The following is a 19,562-nucleotide window of genomic DNA, read 5'->3' on the forward strand; positions in this document are numbered from 1 at the left end:
GAGCGTTTTAGGTGGCACCTGTCACTCAAGTGTCCCCGAGTGAGACTGAACGTGGTCTGTTTAGGGAGAAGCAAGCAGGTTCATGTGGCTGGACAAAGGCATGCTGGGAGATCAAGCCAGCAAATGTTACACGACAGTGTGGCTTGGTCCCGAGCAGGGGAATGAGGGGGCTTCAGGGGGGCAGGAGGGGACCAGCCTGCACTGCACAGGCTGCCTGGAGAGAGCTAGGGCAGGGGTGAAGCTGGAAAGCCACCACTAGACTGTGGCCAGAGTCCAGGAGGGTGGTGCCTTAGACCAGGGTGCCAGGAGTCCACGTGGCAAGGAGAGATTGAACCCATGACATATACGGCGGAAGCTGTGGCCAATAGCACTGGCAGACTCTCTCCTTCGGGTGTGAGAGAGGCAAGTTCCGATGGGTGGGCCAGGCTAGACTGAACGTCAGCCCTCCAACCAACCCCCCACCCCCACCCCCGCCACGTGGTTGACTCCTTCAGTGAGTTCAGGAATGAGTCAGACCCACAGAGGACTTAAGGGATAATGCCCATCCCTTCCCCTAAGGAAACAGACAACAGTAAGTGCTTGCTTGCCCAACCACTTATGGCCCCACGGCCAGAACATAGCAGGGACAGGTATGCACAGGGCCACGTGGCCGGGCCTTGGCACAAGGTATCTGAAGGCTGTTGACTTTTGATCTGGGCTGGGCTTGCTCAGCAGGGCCGGAAGAAAAACCTACCAATTGTCCATCAAAAGTCCAACCAGTAGCCCAGCCTGGTCCTGGCAGACGGAAGCGTCTGGGAGGACTCAGTCCTACCCCAGAGCATAAGCTAAGCTGGCAGCAGCTTCTCTGAATCTTCCATTCTCCTGGAAAACCCAGGCGCAGGGGAGTTTGAGTCTTTTCACACACACACACACACACACACACACACACACACACACACACACACACACGCACACACAAAGATGAATCCAGATGGGGTGCTGAAGTTCAGCGGCAGGACCATATAGGACATGAGATGCTTGACTCACAAAAACGTTTCCCAAGCCCTGAATCAACGGGGCTGCAGTTTAAAAAGAGGCCCAGATCTAACAGGTGCCCTGAAGCTCAGCTGGGGTTTCCTGATACTACTCTCTTGTGTTTTAGCTGACTGTCCAGGCAGCAAAGCAAGTGCGAAGAGCTCCGCTAAGAACAAGGTCTTTGCCCAGGCCCCGCCCCGCCCCCGGGCCCCGCCCCCTGCCCCGCCCCCGCCCCCGCCCCCGCCCCCGCCCCGCCCAGCGTACTCCCCCCACCACCACCAGCCCATAGCCCCATCCAGAACAAAGGTCAAAGCACCTCCACAGCCCGCTGCTCTCTCTCCACTAAGGTGACTTCTCTCTTAAGGAAAGAGGGAAAATGGTCTCATTTTGGTAAACAAATCACAGCTACAGGTGCAGAGCGGGTTTGAGAGTGCAAGGAACTCCCGCCTCCGTGTTCAGTGATTTTTTAACTCCTCAGAAAGGTTTTCCTCTGTGCTATGATTTGATTAGATTGGTTCTCACACCAAAAGTAATGTTCTGAAGAAGGCGGGTAGAAAATTCCCACTGTGCCCTTCCTGGGCCTTGCCAACAGGGCAGGGAACAACGGAAGAAAAGGAAAGACGGCTCCCATTTTCAGGGCACCCTGAGAGCGAGCCGGTTTATAAATGATTTCATTTCAAGGCGTCCCGCTTGCAATTTGGTCATTTTTCAATGAGAAATATATACATTTGCAAAACATGAAATGGAATCATTAAGCCCTGATGAAGTCAGAGGCAAAGCAAAACTGTGGCTGTGTGTGCCCTGTGCTCTCTTCGGCTTGACAAATTAGGAATCCCTGTGGAAGGCACTCCACACAGGCACTAGCATAGGGCTCTGCCTAGAGGAGGGTGGCACACCCATTAGCCAGGGGCACACAGCTCCCGTGTTCCAGATATCTAATTACCAAGCTCTTCTCACAATGCACACACACACACACACACACACACACACACACACACACACACAAATGCAAATACTATGAAACCTGAATTCAGGCTACAGTTAACAATGTTCAGCCACTCTGGTTGCCTGGCTTTGATACTGTGCTGTGATTACAAAATGCAATACCATTAGGAGAAGCTGGGCCGTGGCACAAGGGACTTTCTCTACCATTTTTACAATTTCCTGTGACTCTATAATTAGAGTCAAATAAAGAGTTTTCAAGATGCCAACTGTTTAACGCATGCAGCAAGAACCGAGATCCTATACAACCACACACACACACACACACACACACACACACACACACACACACATACACACACATACACATACATGCGCACGTTTTTATTCTATACAAAGCCAATTTGGAACCTTACCAAGAAACTACCCCAACCACTGTTTCCCCAGAAATCATATCTCAAAGGTGAGATGTCACTAGAGGAGGAACATGGAATCATGCCCTTCTCCCATACCAGATCTGGAGAAGACCAGGTATCAGGAACAGACTGTAGAAAAGCCTATTGTCACGGGCTGTGGAATTCCTGCACCTGCCAAGCCAGCCTGGGGGTTGGACCACAGTCAAAACAAGATCAAAGTCCTATCCACAGTTCCACTTGCTAGCCCTGAGATTGAAATTTGTGGGTGCAACAGAATCCATTTCAAATGCTGAGTCCACTCCATCGCCAATCCTAGGTAGATGAGGATTATCATAGACCTCCAGTCCTGATGTGGAGGGGGGCTGAGGAATGACCCAGGAGCCTCTGTATGGATTCTGTGTGGGCTGTTACACATGGCATTTAGGATAAAATGCAGAATTTAGACTCTCCCATCAGTGTGGCAGCTTGGTGCTGAGGGGTGGTGATGTGCCAAACAACCGCACCTTGCTCAACACTCATCACTTTAGTCTGAGGGAAGGATCCATTAGCCTATTTTATACGTAGGGAAAGAGAGGCCGGGCAAGTTCTAGCTACACACTCAGAAGTGGCCGAACAGGATGGCCCCAGCCACAAGCTACCACCCCGAGGCACAACCTCCCCATCTGGCACAAGGATTGCTTCTGGGGGTCCCTCTCATCTCCTCCAGGATAAAACGTTTTTCCTATAAATACCAGAAGCTGTGGGGCTTGCTGTTTAGCCAGACTTGGTTTCAGCGGCATGACTGTTTCTAAGCAGCTCAAAAGCTCTCAAAGGTCTCCTCTGCTTTCTGCCTTTCATCTTTCTCCCTAGTCTCCCTTCATCTTCCTCCTCTCTTTCATTCTTTTTCATTCACTCACTTTTGTCTGTCAAAACGACAGACACAATAGACCTCTCCATTATCCTCGTCTTACTGATGCTAACTTAAGAATTGGCTTTGGGGGCCCCGGCACGATCTCAGTGGATAAAGGTGGTTGCTGCCAAGCCTACTGACTTGAGTTCAATCCCTCAGACCCACAGAGAGAGAGAGAGAGAGAGAAATGACTCATGCAAAACTGTGCTCTGGTGTCTATGGGACACTCACACACATAATTCATAAAAGGAATTTACACCGGCTGCCATTTGATGACACCGGCCACCTGAAAACCCAAGAAGGTGCTCTGCCGTGAGGCAAGCGACCTACCACTCTCCAGAGGACACTGTGGGATCCTGTTGGCCCAGAGGCTCCAAATATAGTCCATGTTCCACTCCAGGCACACCTGGTGGTCTTTGAAAGGCCGTTCGAAAGGTGGGACGGTCTGCAGCAGGGTGTAATTCTTGGCTACTGCGTGCAGCAAATTCTCCTCCCCTCGGACGTTCAAGCCCCCACCACTGTGCCTGTGAGTAATCCAGGCTCGTAGAATCACCGTGGACACAGAGATGGGGTGTCGGATGAAGTAGTCGTCTCGGTACACCATAATGCTTGGGAACTTCACGTGCACTATTTGTGTCCTGCTGGTGTGAAGGTGTTTCTCATTCCGCCACCTCTTTTTGTACACGGGAATGCCACTTCTGAACTCGGAAGAGACAACGGCTTCCAAATTGACAACACAAGGCTGAGAGCATAAATACTCCACGGAGACCTCAGAGACGTTGCGCACGCTCCCTTCAAAGGCAGTAAAATAAATAAAGTCTGTGTACGTCGCGCTCTGCTCTGCACTGGGCAGCACCGACGTCGTCAGGGAAGTCTGTCTGGCCAGAGATGGCACAAAATTCTGGAAAAGAGAGAAAAAGTCATATAGAATGTTTTTAAAAATCATCCTAAATCTAACACATTCACGAATTGTTTTCTTGGCATTAGAGACTACAGCTCTGGGTAAAAGCAATGAATTTGGACAGTAAGAGCTGTCAAAAGCATGACTATTAGACTAGAGAAAAACCAGCACACACACACACACACACACACGCACACACACACACACACACAAATGAAGATTGGGTCATGCTGAACTCTCTACGTAGGCTCGGGAACATCTGCTGATCAAAACATGGCTTTCAAAGCTATGTGGCAACATTCCCGAACTGGTTTCCGAAGGACGAGGCTGGTCCCTGGCAAAGGTAACAGTGAAAGGGACCTGCCTTAGAATGAAAGAGATAAGCCAGCTTCAGGCACGTGCAAACTACTTCAAATGGTGGCCGGACATGCCAATCAAAGGGCTGGAGAAACGTTGAAAAAGCATCACCAGGGAGCATAAAGAGAGGGGCAGCCTGGCGCATTTATCTCCGGTGAGCGTGGAGCCAGGACAAGCCTGCAGGCCCGGTGGCCCAGCAGGAGGTCTCAGCTGCTGCACACAGGCAAGCTGGGACCACAGCGGTGGCCCAGCCCTGTCGTTTCACTGTGCCTGATGTGGCAGGTGCCAAGAAAGGTTTTAGCCGTGTGCCCACTGGGCTGTTTCTTTAAGTGCCCAAGTCCTCTTCTCACCCTGTGCCTTTCTTCCAGAAATCTGAGGAGCTTGGTTACAAAATCCAGGCAAGTAGGGAGTCTGAGGTAATGAACCGTGGCTCGCTGAGCCGTTTAGACATGACTTCGTGATTCAGGTGTCCAGAGCAAACAAGGTCGCTGTGACCACTTCACACCCACGTTAATGGCTATGGTCGAAGGGGGAAAAAAAACACCCTAAAAGGCAAGCATGGGTGATGGTGTGGAGAAACTGGAGTCCCGATGCACTGTAGGTGGCCATGTAAAATGGTACAGCTCTGTGTAGCTTTGGAGCCTGTTCTGGAGCTCGCTCTATAGACCAGACTGGCCTCGAACTCACAGAGAGCCGCCTGCCTCTGCCTCCCAAGTGCTGGGATTAAAGGTGTGTGCCACCAATGCCCAGTCAACATTTCAACATTTTTCTTTTTTTTTTTTTCCTTCAGGGGAGAGCGCGAACGCAGTCCCCCACTACCACAATTATGCAGTCGAGTTTCCCCGCATTTGGGGAAATCACAGGGGTCAGCACATCTGGATTGCAATGAATAAGCCTCGCCCTGGGAAAAACCACCTTTGTGATCATGGTATTTCCCCTGCCAGGTAAGTATTCAACATTCTTATTTGAAACATCTTTTTTTTAATTTTTTAATTTTTATTTTTTAATGCTGAATGCCGTTTATTGAAGGAGGGAGGAGGTCTTAAATACAGGCTTATAGCACAATGGGAGAAGCCCGGAGGGCAGAAGTTCGCTACCGATGTTTTACAATCTTGCATCTAAGCTGTTAACGCCCATTATGCAGGATACACAGACAAGGAACTTCCCTTAAGCACTCAGGAGGGTGGAACCCAGCAGGGAATTAGCATAGGGAGGATGTCAAGGTCAGCAAGCAAGGCAACAGTTACCCAAAACGGGGGGGGGGGGGGGGGGGGGGGGGGGGGGGGCAGGGACCTAGAGGTCCCCCTTTTACTAAAAAATGAGCTTCTGACTTAGGTTGCGTGGGACGTCAGCAGGTCACCTTACCCATGGCTTGATCCCATGAGCCCTCTCCCAAATACACCCAAAAAGTTGAAAGCAAGAACTTGAGGACAGAGTTATACGCTGATATCCACAGGCACACTAGCCTCGATAGCTAAAAGCAGCTCAAGTGTTCATCCGTGACGAGAAGAGTGGTCTAGAGTGGAATGGGATTCTGCTATCCTATAAAGTGGATGAACCTTAGAGACACGCTCAGTGAAAGATGCCCAACACAAAACAGGAAGTGCTGTATGAGGCACTGAGGAGAAGGTAGAGGAGTCAGCCTCCTGGGGGCAAAATAGAAGAGGGACTGCTGCGGTCTAGGGGAGGGAATGGGTGGTTAATGTTAGAGTTTTGTCGCAGGGTGATGAGGACGCGCCGGAAACAGCAGTGGCGGCTGTGGACAATGTGAGCTTCCTTAGCACTGCTGAACTCCGAGCTTCAAACCAGAAAGCTTTATAAATAAATACTGTATCACCATCTGAACAGAAAAGCCGGATCCCCGATCAAACAACAAACACGCCCAATGCAGATCAGCACAACTGACCGGGGGTCTAGATCAGCCCATGGGAGAAATGAGAATTCCATGTGGGCTTTGAGGGGTGAAGAGAAGTTCTCTTGGGGACAACGGAAGGGAGGGGCTGAAATGGCATACACCGGTACAATCCGGGACCAGAAGCAAGGACCCCGAGTGTTAGGAGGAAGTAGCTCGGCTTGGCCAGAGAGAAGGCCAACAGCAGAGAGCAAGCAGGCATGGGAACCGGAGGCGATAGAGAGCATTTGGCCCTGGGGGAACAGCCAGTGGCAGCCCAGGGCAGGAGCTCTTCCCTCTGCAAGCAGGCTTCTGTGGAAGAGGTGGCGGTTTCTTTTGGACTCAATGCACAAGGGTCAGGGTGACTGGACAGCAGAAATACGAGCTAGGCATAACTCAGTGATGAGTAAGGCCCCACTCATGGAATAGTAAGGCACACTAAAGCCACACAGAGACGGCGTTTTTAACCTGTTAGACACTCAAGATCAAGGTCAGATTTCATGTTCCGCTGGCTGCCGTCGGGGGAGGCACACCCACTTGTGTGCTGCTGGTGGTGGTCACTTCTACGAGGCAATCACACAACACCAACCCAAAATGGTAAGTGCAGTCACCCTCTGGCCCACCAGTCCCACTTGTGGGGTTTTACCCTACAAATATAGTAAATCTGTGGGCAAGGGTGTAAGCACAGACATGTCAGCACTATCTGTCACAGCAGAAGATAAAAGGTGTAGATGTCCGTTGCTTCAGGAAGCAACATTATTTCCAACCCTGGAGCATTCTACAGCCATGAAGAGACTCAGGGTCTTCATATGCAGATGATGGGACAATCTCTGAAGGTTATTTTTGGGTTTGGAACTTCTGTTCCTCTTGTTATTTTTATTTATTTAGTTATTTTTGGTTTCTTTTTCGAGACAGGGTTTCTCTGTGTAGCTTTTCCTGGATCTCGCTCTGTAGACCAGGCTGGCCTCGAACTCACAGAGATCCGCCTGGCTCTGCCTCCCGAGTGCTGGGATTAAAGGTGTGTGCCACCACCGCCCGGCCCTCTTGTCATTTTTAAGTGGATTCATAAATACCACAGTGGGTTACAAAGCACACACCCATCCATGATGTAAAAAACAATCACTAGAATACACATAGCATCAGTTGCTCTCAGGGAACTCGGAAGGACAGAGTGGCCAGAGGCCAGACTAAGAGAAAGATAAGTGTTGCTATCTCATTATCTTGTGCATTCTTGACCACATGAGCGTTTGGAGCAGGGAGCAACCATCTTAAGACGTGAAAGTGTCGTTTTCCACAAATGGCAGAAAGGCAAGAGAAGGGCTGGCCATTCCTTTACATTCGTCGCTGTGGGAAACCCGGGGGAAGAAACCTGTAAGGACTGGGAACAGTTGAAACTGTCCACCCGCTCTGGGAGAGGCTTAATTGTTTTCTGTACTACTTTATACGGCTAAATTACAGAGAGAAGACACACATAAAGCAATCTTGTAGTTGGAAGTGGAGCAGGAGCCATCCGTGCTGGCTGGTCCTGTCCTGCACTGTGCAGATGAGAAAACAGTAAGCACATTTCTGCATCTCTCACATCACCCCACGGGGGGGCTAGCAAAGCCCAACCAGAAGCCCTGCTCTTTCTTCACCTCCGCCTACCCACCAACACAATGCCCACCCCAAACCACACCATGGCAAGACAGATCCACTGTTGCCTGGGAACTCTGGGCTGCATCCTCCTTTTGCACAAATAGATGAACCAGTGTTGGTCCGTAGAAAGAATGCATTCATTTAACACCCGAAAGAATTCCCCAAAAGCCAACAGTCCCTGTTGCTATGGACCTAGACCAGAAGAACAGCAGACAGGTGGACAGTGCATCTTATGCTAGGGTGATGCCCCAGATGCTTTCCCATGGAAATCCATGCAAGGAGCCATTCACTTCGTGAGGCGAGACAAGGCCCAGGGTCCAGGACCTGCCTTGGTACAGTGTGCACCAAGTGTTCCCTTGCAAAAAATGACTCCAGATCTCATTCTTTCCATCCCTCTCTGAAAAACTCACCAGGTCCAATTTTCTTGCTGTTTTTTTTTTCCCCTAGCACAATTTTTTTTTTCCAATGTTAAAAGAGAACTCTCTTTTAAACAGAAATGCAGGAGGAAAGCCATTTGATTCCCCTGCAAAGTGTGGTTCCTAATAACCCTGTTCATTATTTTACGTCTGATTGCTTGAAAATGCGCCCGTCACACTTTTCTGCATTAATTAAGGGCAGCATGCCACGGTTCGCCTAGTGTGTTACACTCGTCACATTGTGGCTGAGGGAGGTGGAGTCACACCTTACCCTGCACCTCTCCAGGGCCTTCCTTCCAAGTTCTGTTTCAAAGAAGACGTCTTAGTACTCATACAGAAGATTACTGTCTTTTCATCTGGCTCTAAGTCTCGAGTCAGCAAAAGCTAACCCAGAGGATGCAGATCCTCGACATATGTTCTCCAGCATGACAGTCAGGAGGCAGCTCAGGCACTGTGACGTGCTGGAAGTATAAAATGTACCCTGAATTTCAAAGCCTTTCTAGTTAACAAAAGGCTACAGAGTGTCTTATTCATGATTGCATATTGGTCTCATGTCAAAATTACAATATTCGGATATAACAAATTAAATAAAATATATTAAAACTAGTCATACCTGTTCTTGTTTATTTTTTCAATGTGGCAACTACTGAATATAAAAATTATAGATGTGGCTTGAACTGTCTGTGGATGGTGCTATTCTAGACTTGAGGTCATTTGACTCTTTCTATTAAAAAACAAAAGGGCCACATGTCAAAAACCAGACATCCCTCAGTCTCTGAGAGCCATTGGTTCCCAGACCCCAAACAGTCCGAGTATCTGCGGATGCTCAGGTGTCTAATACAGTTCAGAGTAACTGTAAGACAGATCCTCCTACGTGTGTGCAGGAGCACATGTGTGTGCAGGTATGTGTACACGCATGTGGATGTGACGGCCAGAGGACAACCTTAGCTACTGTTCCACAGGTGCCATCCACCTTAGTTTTGTTTGTTGGTTGCATTTTTTGTTTCATTGGAGGGGAGTTATTGTTTTGTTTTGTTTTTCTGAGACAGGCTCTCTCATGGGCTTGGAACTTGCCAAACAAGCTCAGCTAGCTGGCCAACAAGCCCCAGGGATCCTCCTGTCTCCGCCTCCCCAGGAATGGGAATAAAAATACATACCATCATATTCACCTGGTTTTGTTTGGTCATTGGCTTTTTGGAGATAAGGTCTAACTATGTCACCCTGGCTAGCCTGGACCTCATTATGTAGACCAGGCTGGTCTTGAACTCACGGAGATCTGCCTGCCTTTGCATCTTGAGTGCTGGGATTAAAGGTATGTACTACCATGCCTGGTCAGTGCTCACTTTTTTTTTAACATGTGTTCTGGAGATTGAACTCAGGTCCTTGTACTCAGAAGGCCAACATTTACCGGTCAAGCCATCTTTCCTACCCCCTTCCTGTATACTGCAAGTGATCTGTAGGTGATTTATGGCTACGTCATATAAATGCTTTGTGCACAGTTGCTCTATTATGCTGTTCCAGAAATAATAACAAGGAAACACCTGTACATGTCCAGTACAGATGCAATTGTTTGTCAAACAGTTTTGATCCTTGACTGGTTGAATTCCAGGGATTGGGGAGACTTGGGATATGAAGACTGACTCATCTTGGGTATCTTTGGTCACGTGCATTCACTGTGGTAGGAAAACACCCAACAGGACGACATATAACTGGAGGAAGTTGCTGTCCCACACAACTTTTGTTCACAAACAGGCACGCTGCCTGGATTGGCCTGTAGTTTGCCAACCACCTTTCTACAACGCCAAGCTTTCTTTCTAGATAGAGTTCTGAGGCACTGAGTGATAGGAGCTAAGGCCTGAATGGAATTGCTGCGGGAGAGGTGAGATGAAAGACTCAACGAGGCACAATGACCCAATGACTTGACTGTGTATTTTTCCAAGGCTCTCAGGTGGTGGGTGTTGACATCCTGCTATAGCTTCCTTCAGTAAGGATTCGAATTGGACAAGACCCTGCTGCTAAGGTAGGCAGTGAGATAGCTTATTTGAGAAGTGGGAGAAGTACTGGGGTAGTTGGAGTGTTAAGAGGGACTTCGGGAAGAGGGCATTTCTGTAACACAATAGGGATATGCTGGCCTCAGAGAGGACCCTGAAATCACCCCATGTGTCATAAGCAGAGCATTGGCCCAAGTCCTCTGAGCAGCCCTTAGGATCTCAGTCTTCGGGACATCTCTGCAATGAAGGCAGCTGGCTTCTCCCAGGCTGGAGCTGACCCAGAGGGCAGCTGCTACACCGTGAGCTGTGGCTACCTCGGCTATGTACAAAACCAACACCGATTAGTAACACATCACACTCTAAATATTGATTAAGCCAAAGCTGACTTCCTGGCTCAAGTCATGTGTGTGGTTGTCGGCTGTTTCCTGCCAGGAAAATAAGGCAATTAACTTGAAGAGTTCCAGCTTCAGGCATGACATGTGTCCAGGCTTCATAGGTATTTTCTTGTGCCAGGTTGCATTAACATACACTAAAAGGGGCCTGCCTCCACTTTCCCTCGTCTAGAAACTCCTAAGTCAGAGTCTCTATCCTTGTTACCTCCCCAGATTCTAAAAGAGACCTTGGCACACAGTAGGAATTGTTATCTTTCCTGGAAAAAGATAAAGCGGTGGGTAAGAGCACCTGCCAGGTGTTTTGGTGGTCAATCTCCGGCTACAGCCTCATGGCCCTGGCAGGTACCTAGACACCAAAATATCCGACCCGAACTTGAGAGTACACTGTCCTTCCCGACTGCCCCGAGTTCTCCCAGGAATGATGACCACCAGCCTACTGCTCGCTCAGCCTCCCCGGCTCCCTCTGCAGAGCTCTTTCCCATCTGCATTACCAGCCCAAGGAACAAAACTGAGACAAAGACCTGAGAGGACCCAGAAACCACATCCACTTCACCATCTGGGGTGGACTTCTCACAGCTTTTTCACCCCTCCTGACCTTTCTAACAACCACTCTATGTCCTAGAACTTTCCCACGCCTCCAGAAAAATTTAAAACCTATTTTTTTTAATTAAGAAATTTCCCACTCTCCCCCTTCCCCCAATCCCTGCTGGATTACGGTTCATCTGTCGAGTTCATCCATGTTAATATGATCAGGATAGTACCACATCTCTGTACTTGTGTTCCAGCCTTGTGAGATAATATCGTAAAAGGGGAGGGGGAACCAGCTCAAATGCATTGCAGCTCTAAGCAAGGCATTGAGGACGGAAGGGGTACTTCTGGCCCCTTGATATCATGCTGTTTAAAGGACCATATCAGTGTTCCACTCCAAAAGCTAAAGAACTGCTCTGCACACTCGGGGCTAGGGAAAGACTCCAGAGCCCTCGGATAACTGGTTCCAGCAGACGGGAGCCCCCATCAAAGTCAAATTGGAGAATGCCATGCACAGTCACAAAACATAAACCCTTCTGCCTTTGTAATTGTGTACCGTAATATTTTTAGAAAATGAAACAGATCGGTTAATGTGTGTTCATGATAGAAGACCCAAAGTTAGAAACCTGAACTCATCGATTCAGCCTGGGCATCAAGGACAGATGAGTCCATATATCTTCCGGGCAAAGAAACAAAACTACCCACACGGGCTAAACTTCTTTTAGGATGAGTGCATCCGATTCCTTTAAACAAATCAATAAGGAGTGACTCTGTTCAAATGGCCCTGTTCCACAGGGCTGGGAAACTGGCTTTCTTCTCTACATGGTCCACTAGGTATTGAAGGAACGAACAGGAATTGGGAAATCTAAAATCATTCCCTCTCATCACAGGAAGTTCATTTACACTTACCAGTGTGTGGGAGCAGATCAGATATGCAAACAATAATAGTGCCTGTTTCTCTCGTTCCTGCCCACTCATTCCATCCATCACCTAAGAAGACCTTGGCTCCAGAACATTTTCTTTCCAAACTGGCTGGATCAAACTTTCCATAGGTCAAAGAAGTAATTGTATTGGCTTAAAAGTCCCATTTTGTTCAATTTCTGCTGACTACATAAGCAAAACTTCTCTTGATATCCACAAAGCATGCAATTATGCAGACTGGACAATGATGTCAACGTGGCCTTCACCGTCAAGATGTGCCCAGGGAGACATGTCCCGTGAAGCACCATCCCTTCCCAGCCAGAGCTGGCCAGAGATGCACCATCCCAACCACGATCAATATTTCTCCTTGTGTAAGAAACCCTCAACACTAGTCAGCATGCTCTTTCATCCTAACTCAGACCCTACAAGGACAAATAAGGTTGGGTTGGTTTTCTTTCACTGGGGCCTACTATGTGCTGGCCACTGTGGCAGGTGCCGTCAATCTTTCTGTTTTTTCTTCTTCTTTTTCTTTTCTCACTCACTTTTAGCCTCGTGTCTCTTGCCTTCCAGAAACACCCCCAAATGATACCCTCAGCTCACTTGACTTCCTGTCTCCACGCTGACTTAAGCTGAGGAGAACTGGAGACTTCAGTATCTCATCTTAGAAGCGGGAAGGACCAAGTCTCCCCCTGGTCAATCTTGGAGGGAAGAGATTGTATGTCACACAGCGACGCATGGGCCTGGGTGTCCACACCAGCATGAGTAAGCCATTCTCCAGGTAAGAGAGGAGGCAGGAGCTGCCAAGGCAGAACCTTGTCAGCAATTCCTCAACCTCTTCCTTCAGTCCCTCCCTCAGAGGGACAGGACAAGCCAATAGACAGAGTAACTGAATTCACTTTGGGCTATTTATGGTTTGCGCCAGCCTATCCATCATCTCAGAGAATTGCTTGGGTCCTTTATTTCTTCTCTTCCACATTTCCTATGGCTCCTGCACTCTCGGCAGCCAGGGAAAACAGGAGGTAAAAGACAGGGGCCACAGCATGGGAGAGTCAAGAGAGATGGTCAGGATGAACGGGGATGTCACTGGTAAATATGAAATTTGACAATTACCTCTGAATTCCACATATCCATAATCACAGTTCCCTAAGCCGAGTAACTGAGGGTCCCTAGCATAATTTTTTCCTTAAACTTCCTATATCCTGTGTCGCACAACGTGAAAGGGTAATGAATACTCCTGGGTGGATAATGGATGGGATGTACGCACTCACAGGTGTTCCGGTACAAGACTCTATCATAGCCGCCGTCTGCTAACGATCTCTACATATATCTGAGCTGCTAATGTCCTCTTATTTCTTTGTCCCTAGTTGTCTAACAAGCTCAAATGTCCACTCTGAATACTCAGCTATACAGCTGACATCAATATTGCCTACAGTGAGATTTATTTTCTCACTTAACAAAAAAAAAAATTATTCATTCGAGACTAGAGTTCAGAGAGACAGAATTGCTTTCCAGAAGCCCCAATGTCAAGGACAGGACTAGGACCCGTTCTAGCAAGTCCAGGAAAGGAAGGGAAGCATTGATGCTGTAAGAACACAGCAAGAGGCTCTGTGGGGCAGGGTGAGTGCCTTCTCGGTAGCAGTGACTTCCGAGGAAGCAATTCAACCTTGTGCTTTGAAGGCCCTCACTCTCCCTGGAGGCTCTCAGCATCTTGACCTTTGGTGACCCCAGGATTTTCGGGGCAGTCACTGGAACCAGGAATCACCTTTTCAGAAATCAGTCTGGCATGGCTTCCGGACTTCTCTTTCAAACCTCATCACAATTATTCATGCTCGGGCAGGCATCCTAGCTACAGTCACAGTACTCCTGGGGACCGATACTGCAGGTTACTTGGTCCCAGCTGATGAAGAAGGGAGGTGCCCTTCCTCAGAACTCTGACTCCAGTGGACAGGCTCCCCAAAAGGGCATGTTCAGAACGCCACTGCATCCCAGCCTGTGGGCAGGCTGGCATAAAATAGAAATGAACCCCCAAGTCGTCAGCGATTTGGCATCATAGTGCACCCTACTGCTTGGTCACCATCTGCTTAGGACACCATGATAAAAGCACAGATGCTGCACCCGGGTTTTGCCTCACCCTTACCGATGGCAAATAGTTTCTGGGTTTACTTTTTTTTTTTTTTTTTTTTTCCTCCTTAACATCCTGCTTCTATTCTGTGGCCTGTCCTTCCTGCTTTGTGTATTTTAGGTTACTTGAGACATGACCTCACATCCTGGACAGTTGCACAGTAGCTGCTAATTGCTGGAGCTCTGCTAATGGACTGACTATACGTTTATGCAAGAGGGGGAATGGGCCATTAGGAGCACACTCCAGAAGCCAGTGAGCGAGCATAGGTCGAAGTGAGGGCTCTGGAGAGGAGGCTGACTTGAGCTTCATCTCAGGTTGTCTGTGTGGCCTGCAGCAGCTGGCTTAACCTCTCTGAGACCGCTCTCTCGTTGGAGTGGAGATCATGACAGCTCCTATCTCACAAAGGGTATTACTGAGATTAACACTAGACAGCGACCACACGTGACTTAGCACAATGGAAGCTGTTATTATGGCTTCTAAATTCTGGAATGGGTTTCCCCACTAGCTCCTGTCTAGACACTCTGCTCCACCTGCCTGCCTCTAGCTCCCAACCAGTCAGCTCCTCCAGGAAGCACTCCTTGATCAAGGAGAACTCACACAATAACGCATCTTCATTGTTTCCTGATCTCTTCATATCTGTGTGTGTGTGTGTGTGTGTGTGTGTGTGTGTGTGTGTGTGTGTGAGAGAGAGAGAGAGAGAGAGAGAGAGAGAGAGAGAGAGAGAGAGAATGAGAGGGGGGAAGAGGGAGGGAGGGAGAGGGAGAGACACGTTTACATTTTCCTCAGTTCACACCCCAAGTTTCTCTAAGATCTAGCTAGATCCAGAAGCTCCACCTTTCACAAACATCTCAGGGAGACCATCCCAGGAGGGCACGATCATCAGCACACGGCTGGGCCCTCAGAACAAAACGTGGCGGCTGCCTCTGGAACCCAGCTTCAGCTTACCCCTCTCAGTCAGTGATGCCTGGCTCTCTTGCTCATTCAAGTCTCTGTTAGCAGGATATCAGAAGCACCCCCCCCAGAAGGAACCAGGGACAGTGACAGGTGTCCCCCATCATTTCTCATGTCCACTCCTCCACCAACTACCAAGTCGTTCATTCACGCTCCACTCTCCACACTACAGCTCCACCTCATCACTTCCCTCTGTCATTCCTGTTGACACTGCTACCCACTGCTACCTTGGATCTGTTCCTCCAACCCCCCCTTCGTGAGCGTAGAACTTGGTCCGCCTTCTATCTCTGCCACGTTAGCCATTAGGTTTTACACTTGTTACTCTGATTCCATCTGCTGTCAAGAAGTACCCCCCTCCCAAGCCTTGAGATTCTCACGTGGAACTTTCCAGATTACCTGCATGGAAATATTTCATGAAAGGCTCAACTACATAAATCCTGCTTCTGTGCTAACCAGCAGTGCCCTGTGTGCAGGATCATCTGTTTAAATGAAAACCCTGTCATTTGTCATGGCAGCTTTATTTATGAGTCTGTGTACTGTAACCCTATGGCATAAATATTAAATAATAACATCCCTCGGGCAAAAGAAAATCATTCCCATTACCTGGCAACTTATTATAAAAACAGGAAGTAAACCCAACCACAAAAATTGGCATTGGCAAATTCTAAAATACAAGTATAAGCAAGGATTGTTCAACAGGTAGAGAGGGGCACAGTTATAATTTGCATTTTTGCACTGTCTTCACTCAAGAAATGAAACGGCCAAGAAGTAAAGAGTGTTTAAAACAACAGCAAACTTGGGTGAGGTGACAAATTGCTTCAAACCCAAATTCCAGTTTCTGTCACCATCTCCCAAGCAGCTGAGCTCTCAAGAAGACCAGATTCCAAGTGCTGGCGGTGCCACATGAAAGGGGTTCTGGACAAGGACATTGCTCGTTTTTTAAGCATTCTGTGAATTTCCTATTACATCAGTTTCATGATTCAGCATTTTCCTTTTCATTTATTTACAGTAATATACGGTGAGATAACCCAAGCTTTCCTCAGGATCCTGGAACATAAGGTAGGCTGGGCAGCAAGGGTGTAGCCTTCGGTAAATTTACTATAGCTCAGAACTCAGGAACAAATGGGAGAAAGCAAGTCATCCAAAGAACTGGGCGATACCTCCTCACCATACTCTGGGGACGGTCTCAACTACTCTGGTATTTAAAATAGGTTACTGCCATCTAGTTCTTAAGTCTAACAGAAGGCAAGTAGTGTGCAAATTGCAAGCTGACGTGCATAAGCCAAATGCAGCTCTGAAATGACAACGTTCAAGACGCAGCTAAAGTCACCACTCTGGCGGTAAGCGTGGTACAAAGAAGTAGATTCCGTTCTGGCATCCGCAACTTGGCTGGAGTGACCAAGGAGTTGAAGAGCCTCTGGAAACGGGAGGTGCGGTGGCACAGAACCGTCCGGGCCAGGAGGAACCAGTGAAAACTCGAAGAAGGGTCGGGGTGGGTGGCAGAGGAGAAGGAGAAGAAGTTGGGGACAAGAAGGAAAGGAGCTAAGGAAGGTGAATGGAAAGCCAAGCATGGGTGGGGACAGGGCTGGGGAGCTGCGCTCCGAGGGGCTGCAGGCGAGTGCATGGTAGGGAGGGTCCGGTGTCACTGGGGACAAGAAGGGTACTCTAGGGGAACCTGGCCCTGGTCTTCAGCGAGGCCGTGAGGAAGAGGAATGGACTCCAGTGAGAGTAGCTGGCAAGTCCAGTCCACGCACCCGGGTACTCATCCCAGCTGCTGGGAGTGCCCGGGGCGCAATGGGAAGGAAGAGAGAAAACTCGCGTCGTCTTCCCCACCTCCTGAGACTGGGGTCCGCGGCCACCCCACCCGCCTGTCCCCAGGGCCCGGGCAGAAGGAAGGACCCGAGTAGGGTCCGGCGCTCACCAGGTAGCAGAGAAGGAGCAGCGCGCCTGCAGGGCGGCCGCCGAGGCCCGGGGGGACACCGCCGCTCGGGGGGACCATGGCTGCGGCCCGGGGACCGAGCGCGGGCGGCGGGGGCTGCTGCTGCTGCTGCCGCCGCTGTGGCCACCAAAGCCCCGCGCCGCGCCACTGCATGGCGAGGCCGCCCGGATCCCGGCCGGAACAGGTCACCTGGTGCAGGGACCGGCCCCCGCCCGAGGCGCCACCTTCCCGCCCGCCCCCGGCCGGCGGCCCGCCGCGCGCGGGGCCACCTGCCGCCGCCACCGGACCCGCCGCCGCCGCCGCCGCCACCGCCGCTCCCGCCGCCGCCCCCGCAGCCCCAGCCGAGCGCCGGCTCCTCCCCGCTCGCAGTCCCGTCCCCTCCCTCCCTCGGCCTCCCTGCCCAGCCCGCCTCCCCGGTCGCTCCCTCCCAGCCCCCGGCGTCCACCCCTAGGGGCCGTGGGCGCCCACGCAGGTGGGGACCGCGTGGTCCCGCCCCCCCAGGCCGCTGTTCGCCGCCGGGTCCGCGGGGCTCTCGGCCGCCCCCATCCCTTTCTCTTGCTTCCTCCTCCGCCCCTTCCGCGCCCTTGCAGTCCGCGATTCCCCCCCTCCCCTTCCCTCACCCCCTCTTCTCCCCACTTTCTCCCTTTCCTCCACGTCCTTTCTCCCTAACTCCCCTCCTTCTCCATCGCTCCCTCCTGTATCTCCCGCCAGTGCCCACCCTGCTGCACGCCGCTCATTCCCACTTCGCGCCCGGGCACTAGGCAGTGAGGTTTGTTTAGGAGCTTGGGGGCGCGGGGTGGAAGGGGGGTACTTGTAACCGGGGCGCCATTCCCGCAGGGCGGGGGCCGAGGGTGCTTCCTTAGAGTTAAGCCACGCAGCCGCTTCGCTTCTAATCCTTAGGGATGGATTTTGACCCCTGCCAACCTCCACCTGTCCACCTGAAGGGCTCGGGGCCGCTTTCCTGCTTGCACATTTAGAGCCCAGGCTGTGCCCCACCCTGCCGCCTGATTGGCGACACGTTCTGGATGTTTCCCCAGGGTTTTGTGCGGTGCCGCCGCCGCTGCCGCCGCGCTCTTTGTTTTAATTGTCCGGAGTATTGGCGCCCAGAGCGGGTTTGTATTTGATTTGCATCCCCGAGCTCCAGCTTCCACTTGGACCGAGAAGAAAACGAATTAATTAGGCCAGTCCAATCGTACTCAAGCCCCATATGAAAGGGGTTGAGGCCCTTGAAGTGCGCCAACAGCTTTTTTAAAAATCAGGATACATCTTGGGCTTTGGGGAGGCAGGGTGGGACTGACTGTTTTAGTAGACCTGGGTTCTGTAGCCAGTCCCAGGTGAGGCGGCCTCAGGGACAGGGTGAGCAGCTCAGGGCGTGCCCTGTAGTTCCGGGAAGTGCTTGCTTGGCTGTCTTGCTGCTGAGAAAACCCCTTGGGGCCAGCAGCTAGTGCTGTGAGATAGTTAACCCACCTTGGAAAGTTTGCCCCTTTGGCATTGGTGTGGATTTGTAGATGGGAACTATTAATAGATTGGAAGTTACAGAACGCAGCCCTTTCCCTGAGGAGTTGCCACTACCATCGGCCAAGTCTTGCCAGGTTTGTGAGGTTGAGCAAGAGTGAGGCTGAGCGGAGTGCGTTATCCTGGCCATGGTCACGCTGGGGATATCAGCAGAGAGCTGGGTCTCCCATGCTCGTTTTTGTTTCGTAGGTCACCTATGAGTTTGTGGGCCTGTGTAAGGGCCCTGGTACCCCAGTCACAGCTGGAAGGCTCTCAGATCTCAGTTTGGCCAAAGGCACCTGGAGACCAAAGCAGGTAGATGGTGGAGTGCCGCTGGGTTCTGTCTCAGTGGGTCCTGGATAGTGTTGAGAAGCCTCCTGGTGAGTGAATTTCCAGGTGGGGGACAGTGCAGAGGGGGACAGTGCAGAGAGGCCTCACTTTCCGAACCATGGGCTTCCAGGAAAGACGCTGCCTGCCTAGCCAGCTGCAGTCACGATGAAGCACTTGGGAGGGTTGACAGATGTTGCCAGGATCCCTGTCCCACTTCCACAGAAACAAAGCACTTAAAATTCTCCTCTGTGATGCAGGAAACTATTTATTACATTTAGTGTCCAAAGGAACAAAAGATGGGTGGCTTTGTCCCAGATCCCATCTGTATTTTTTCCATCAAAAGAAAAAATACTCCACAGATTTTTTGTTGTTGTTTTTCTTTCTTTTTCTTTTTTGAGACAAGGTCATGATTCTATGTACTCAGAGTGTTCTG

General features: G+C 50.3%; 2 protein-coding genes and 1 non-coding gene across 3 annotated transcripts in view; all 3 read right to left on the bottom strand.

Annotated features, from left to right (window-relative positions):
- The window catches only part of Sel1l3 (SEL1L family member 3), a 112,054-nt gene extending 94,527 nt beyond the window's left edge, over nucleotides 1-17,527 (bottom strand). The window contains exons 1-2 of the mRNA XM_052734937.1: nucleotides 17,288-17,527; nucleotides 3,592-4,162 (exon numbers count right to left, since the gene is read on the bottom strand). Coding sequence (XP_052590897.1) covers nucleotides 3,592-4,162; nucleotides 17,288-17,458 — 742 coding nt within the window. The 5' untranslated portion in view covers nucleotides 17,459-17,527. The remainder of the gene's footprint in view (nucleotides 1-3,591; nucleotides 4,163-17,287) is intronic.
- On the bottom strand, nucleotides 5,307-5,471 carry LOC128109202 (U1 spliceosomal RNA). Its single transcript, XR_008217742.1, has one exon. It is a non-coding gene; the product is annotated as a U1 spliceosomal RNA (small nuclear RNA).
- Nucleotides 17,528-18,385: 858 nt separating the features above from the next.
- The window catches only part of LOC128108749 (protein sel-1 homolog 3-like), a 14,898-nt gene continuing 13,721 nt past the window's right edge, over nucleotides 18,386-19,562 (bottom strand). Inside the window, exon 3 of the mRNA XM_052735811.1 lies at nucleotides 18,386-18,455. Within this exon, the coding sequence (XP_052591771.1) occupies nucleotides 18,386-18,455 (70 nt within the window). The remainder of the gene's footprint in view (nucleotides 18,456-19,562) is intronic.

Source organism: Peromyscus californicus, unplaced genomic scaffold (assembly GCF_007827085.1).
Source record: "Peromyscus californicus insignis strain IS unplaced genomic scaffold, ASM782708v3 Scaffold_13__1_contigs__length_99412109, whole genome shotgun sequence".
In the NCBI taxonomy this organism is placed as follows: domain Eukaryota; kingdom Metazoa; phylum Chordata; class Mammalia; order Rodentia; family Cricetidae; genus Peromyscus; species Peromyscus californicus.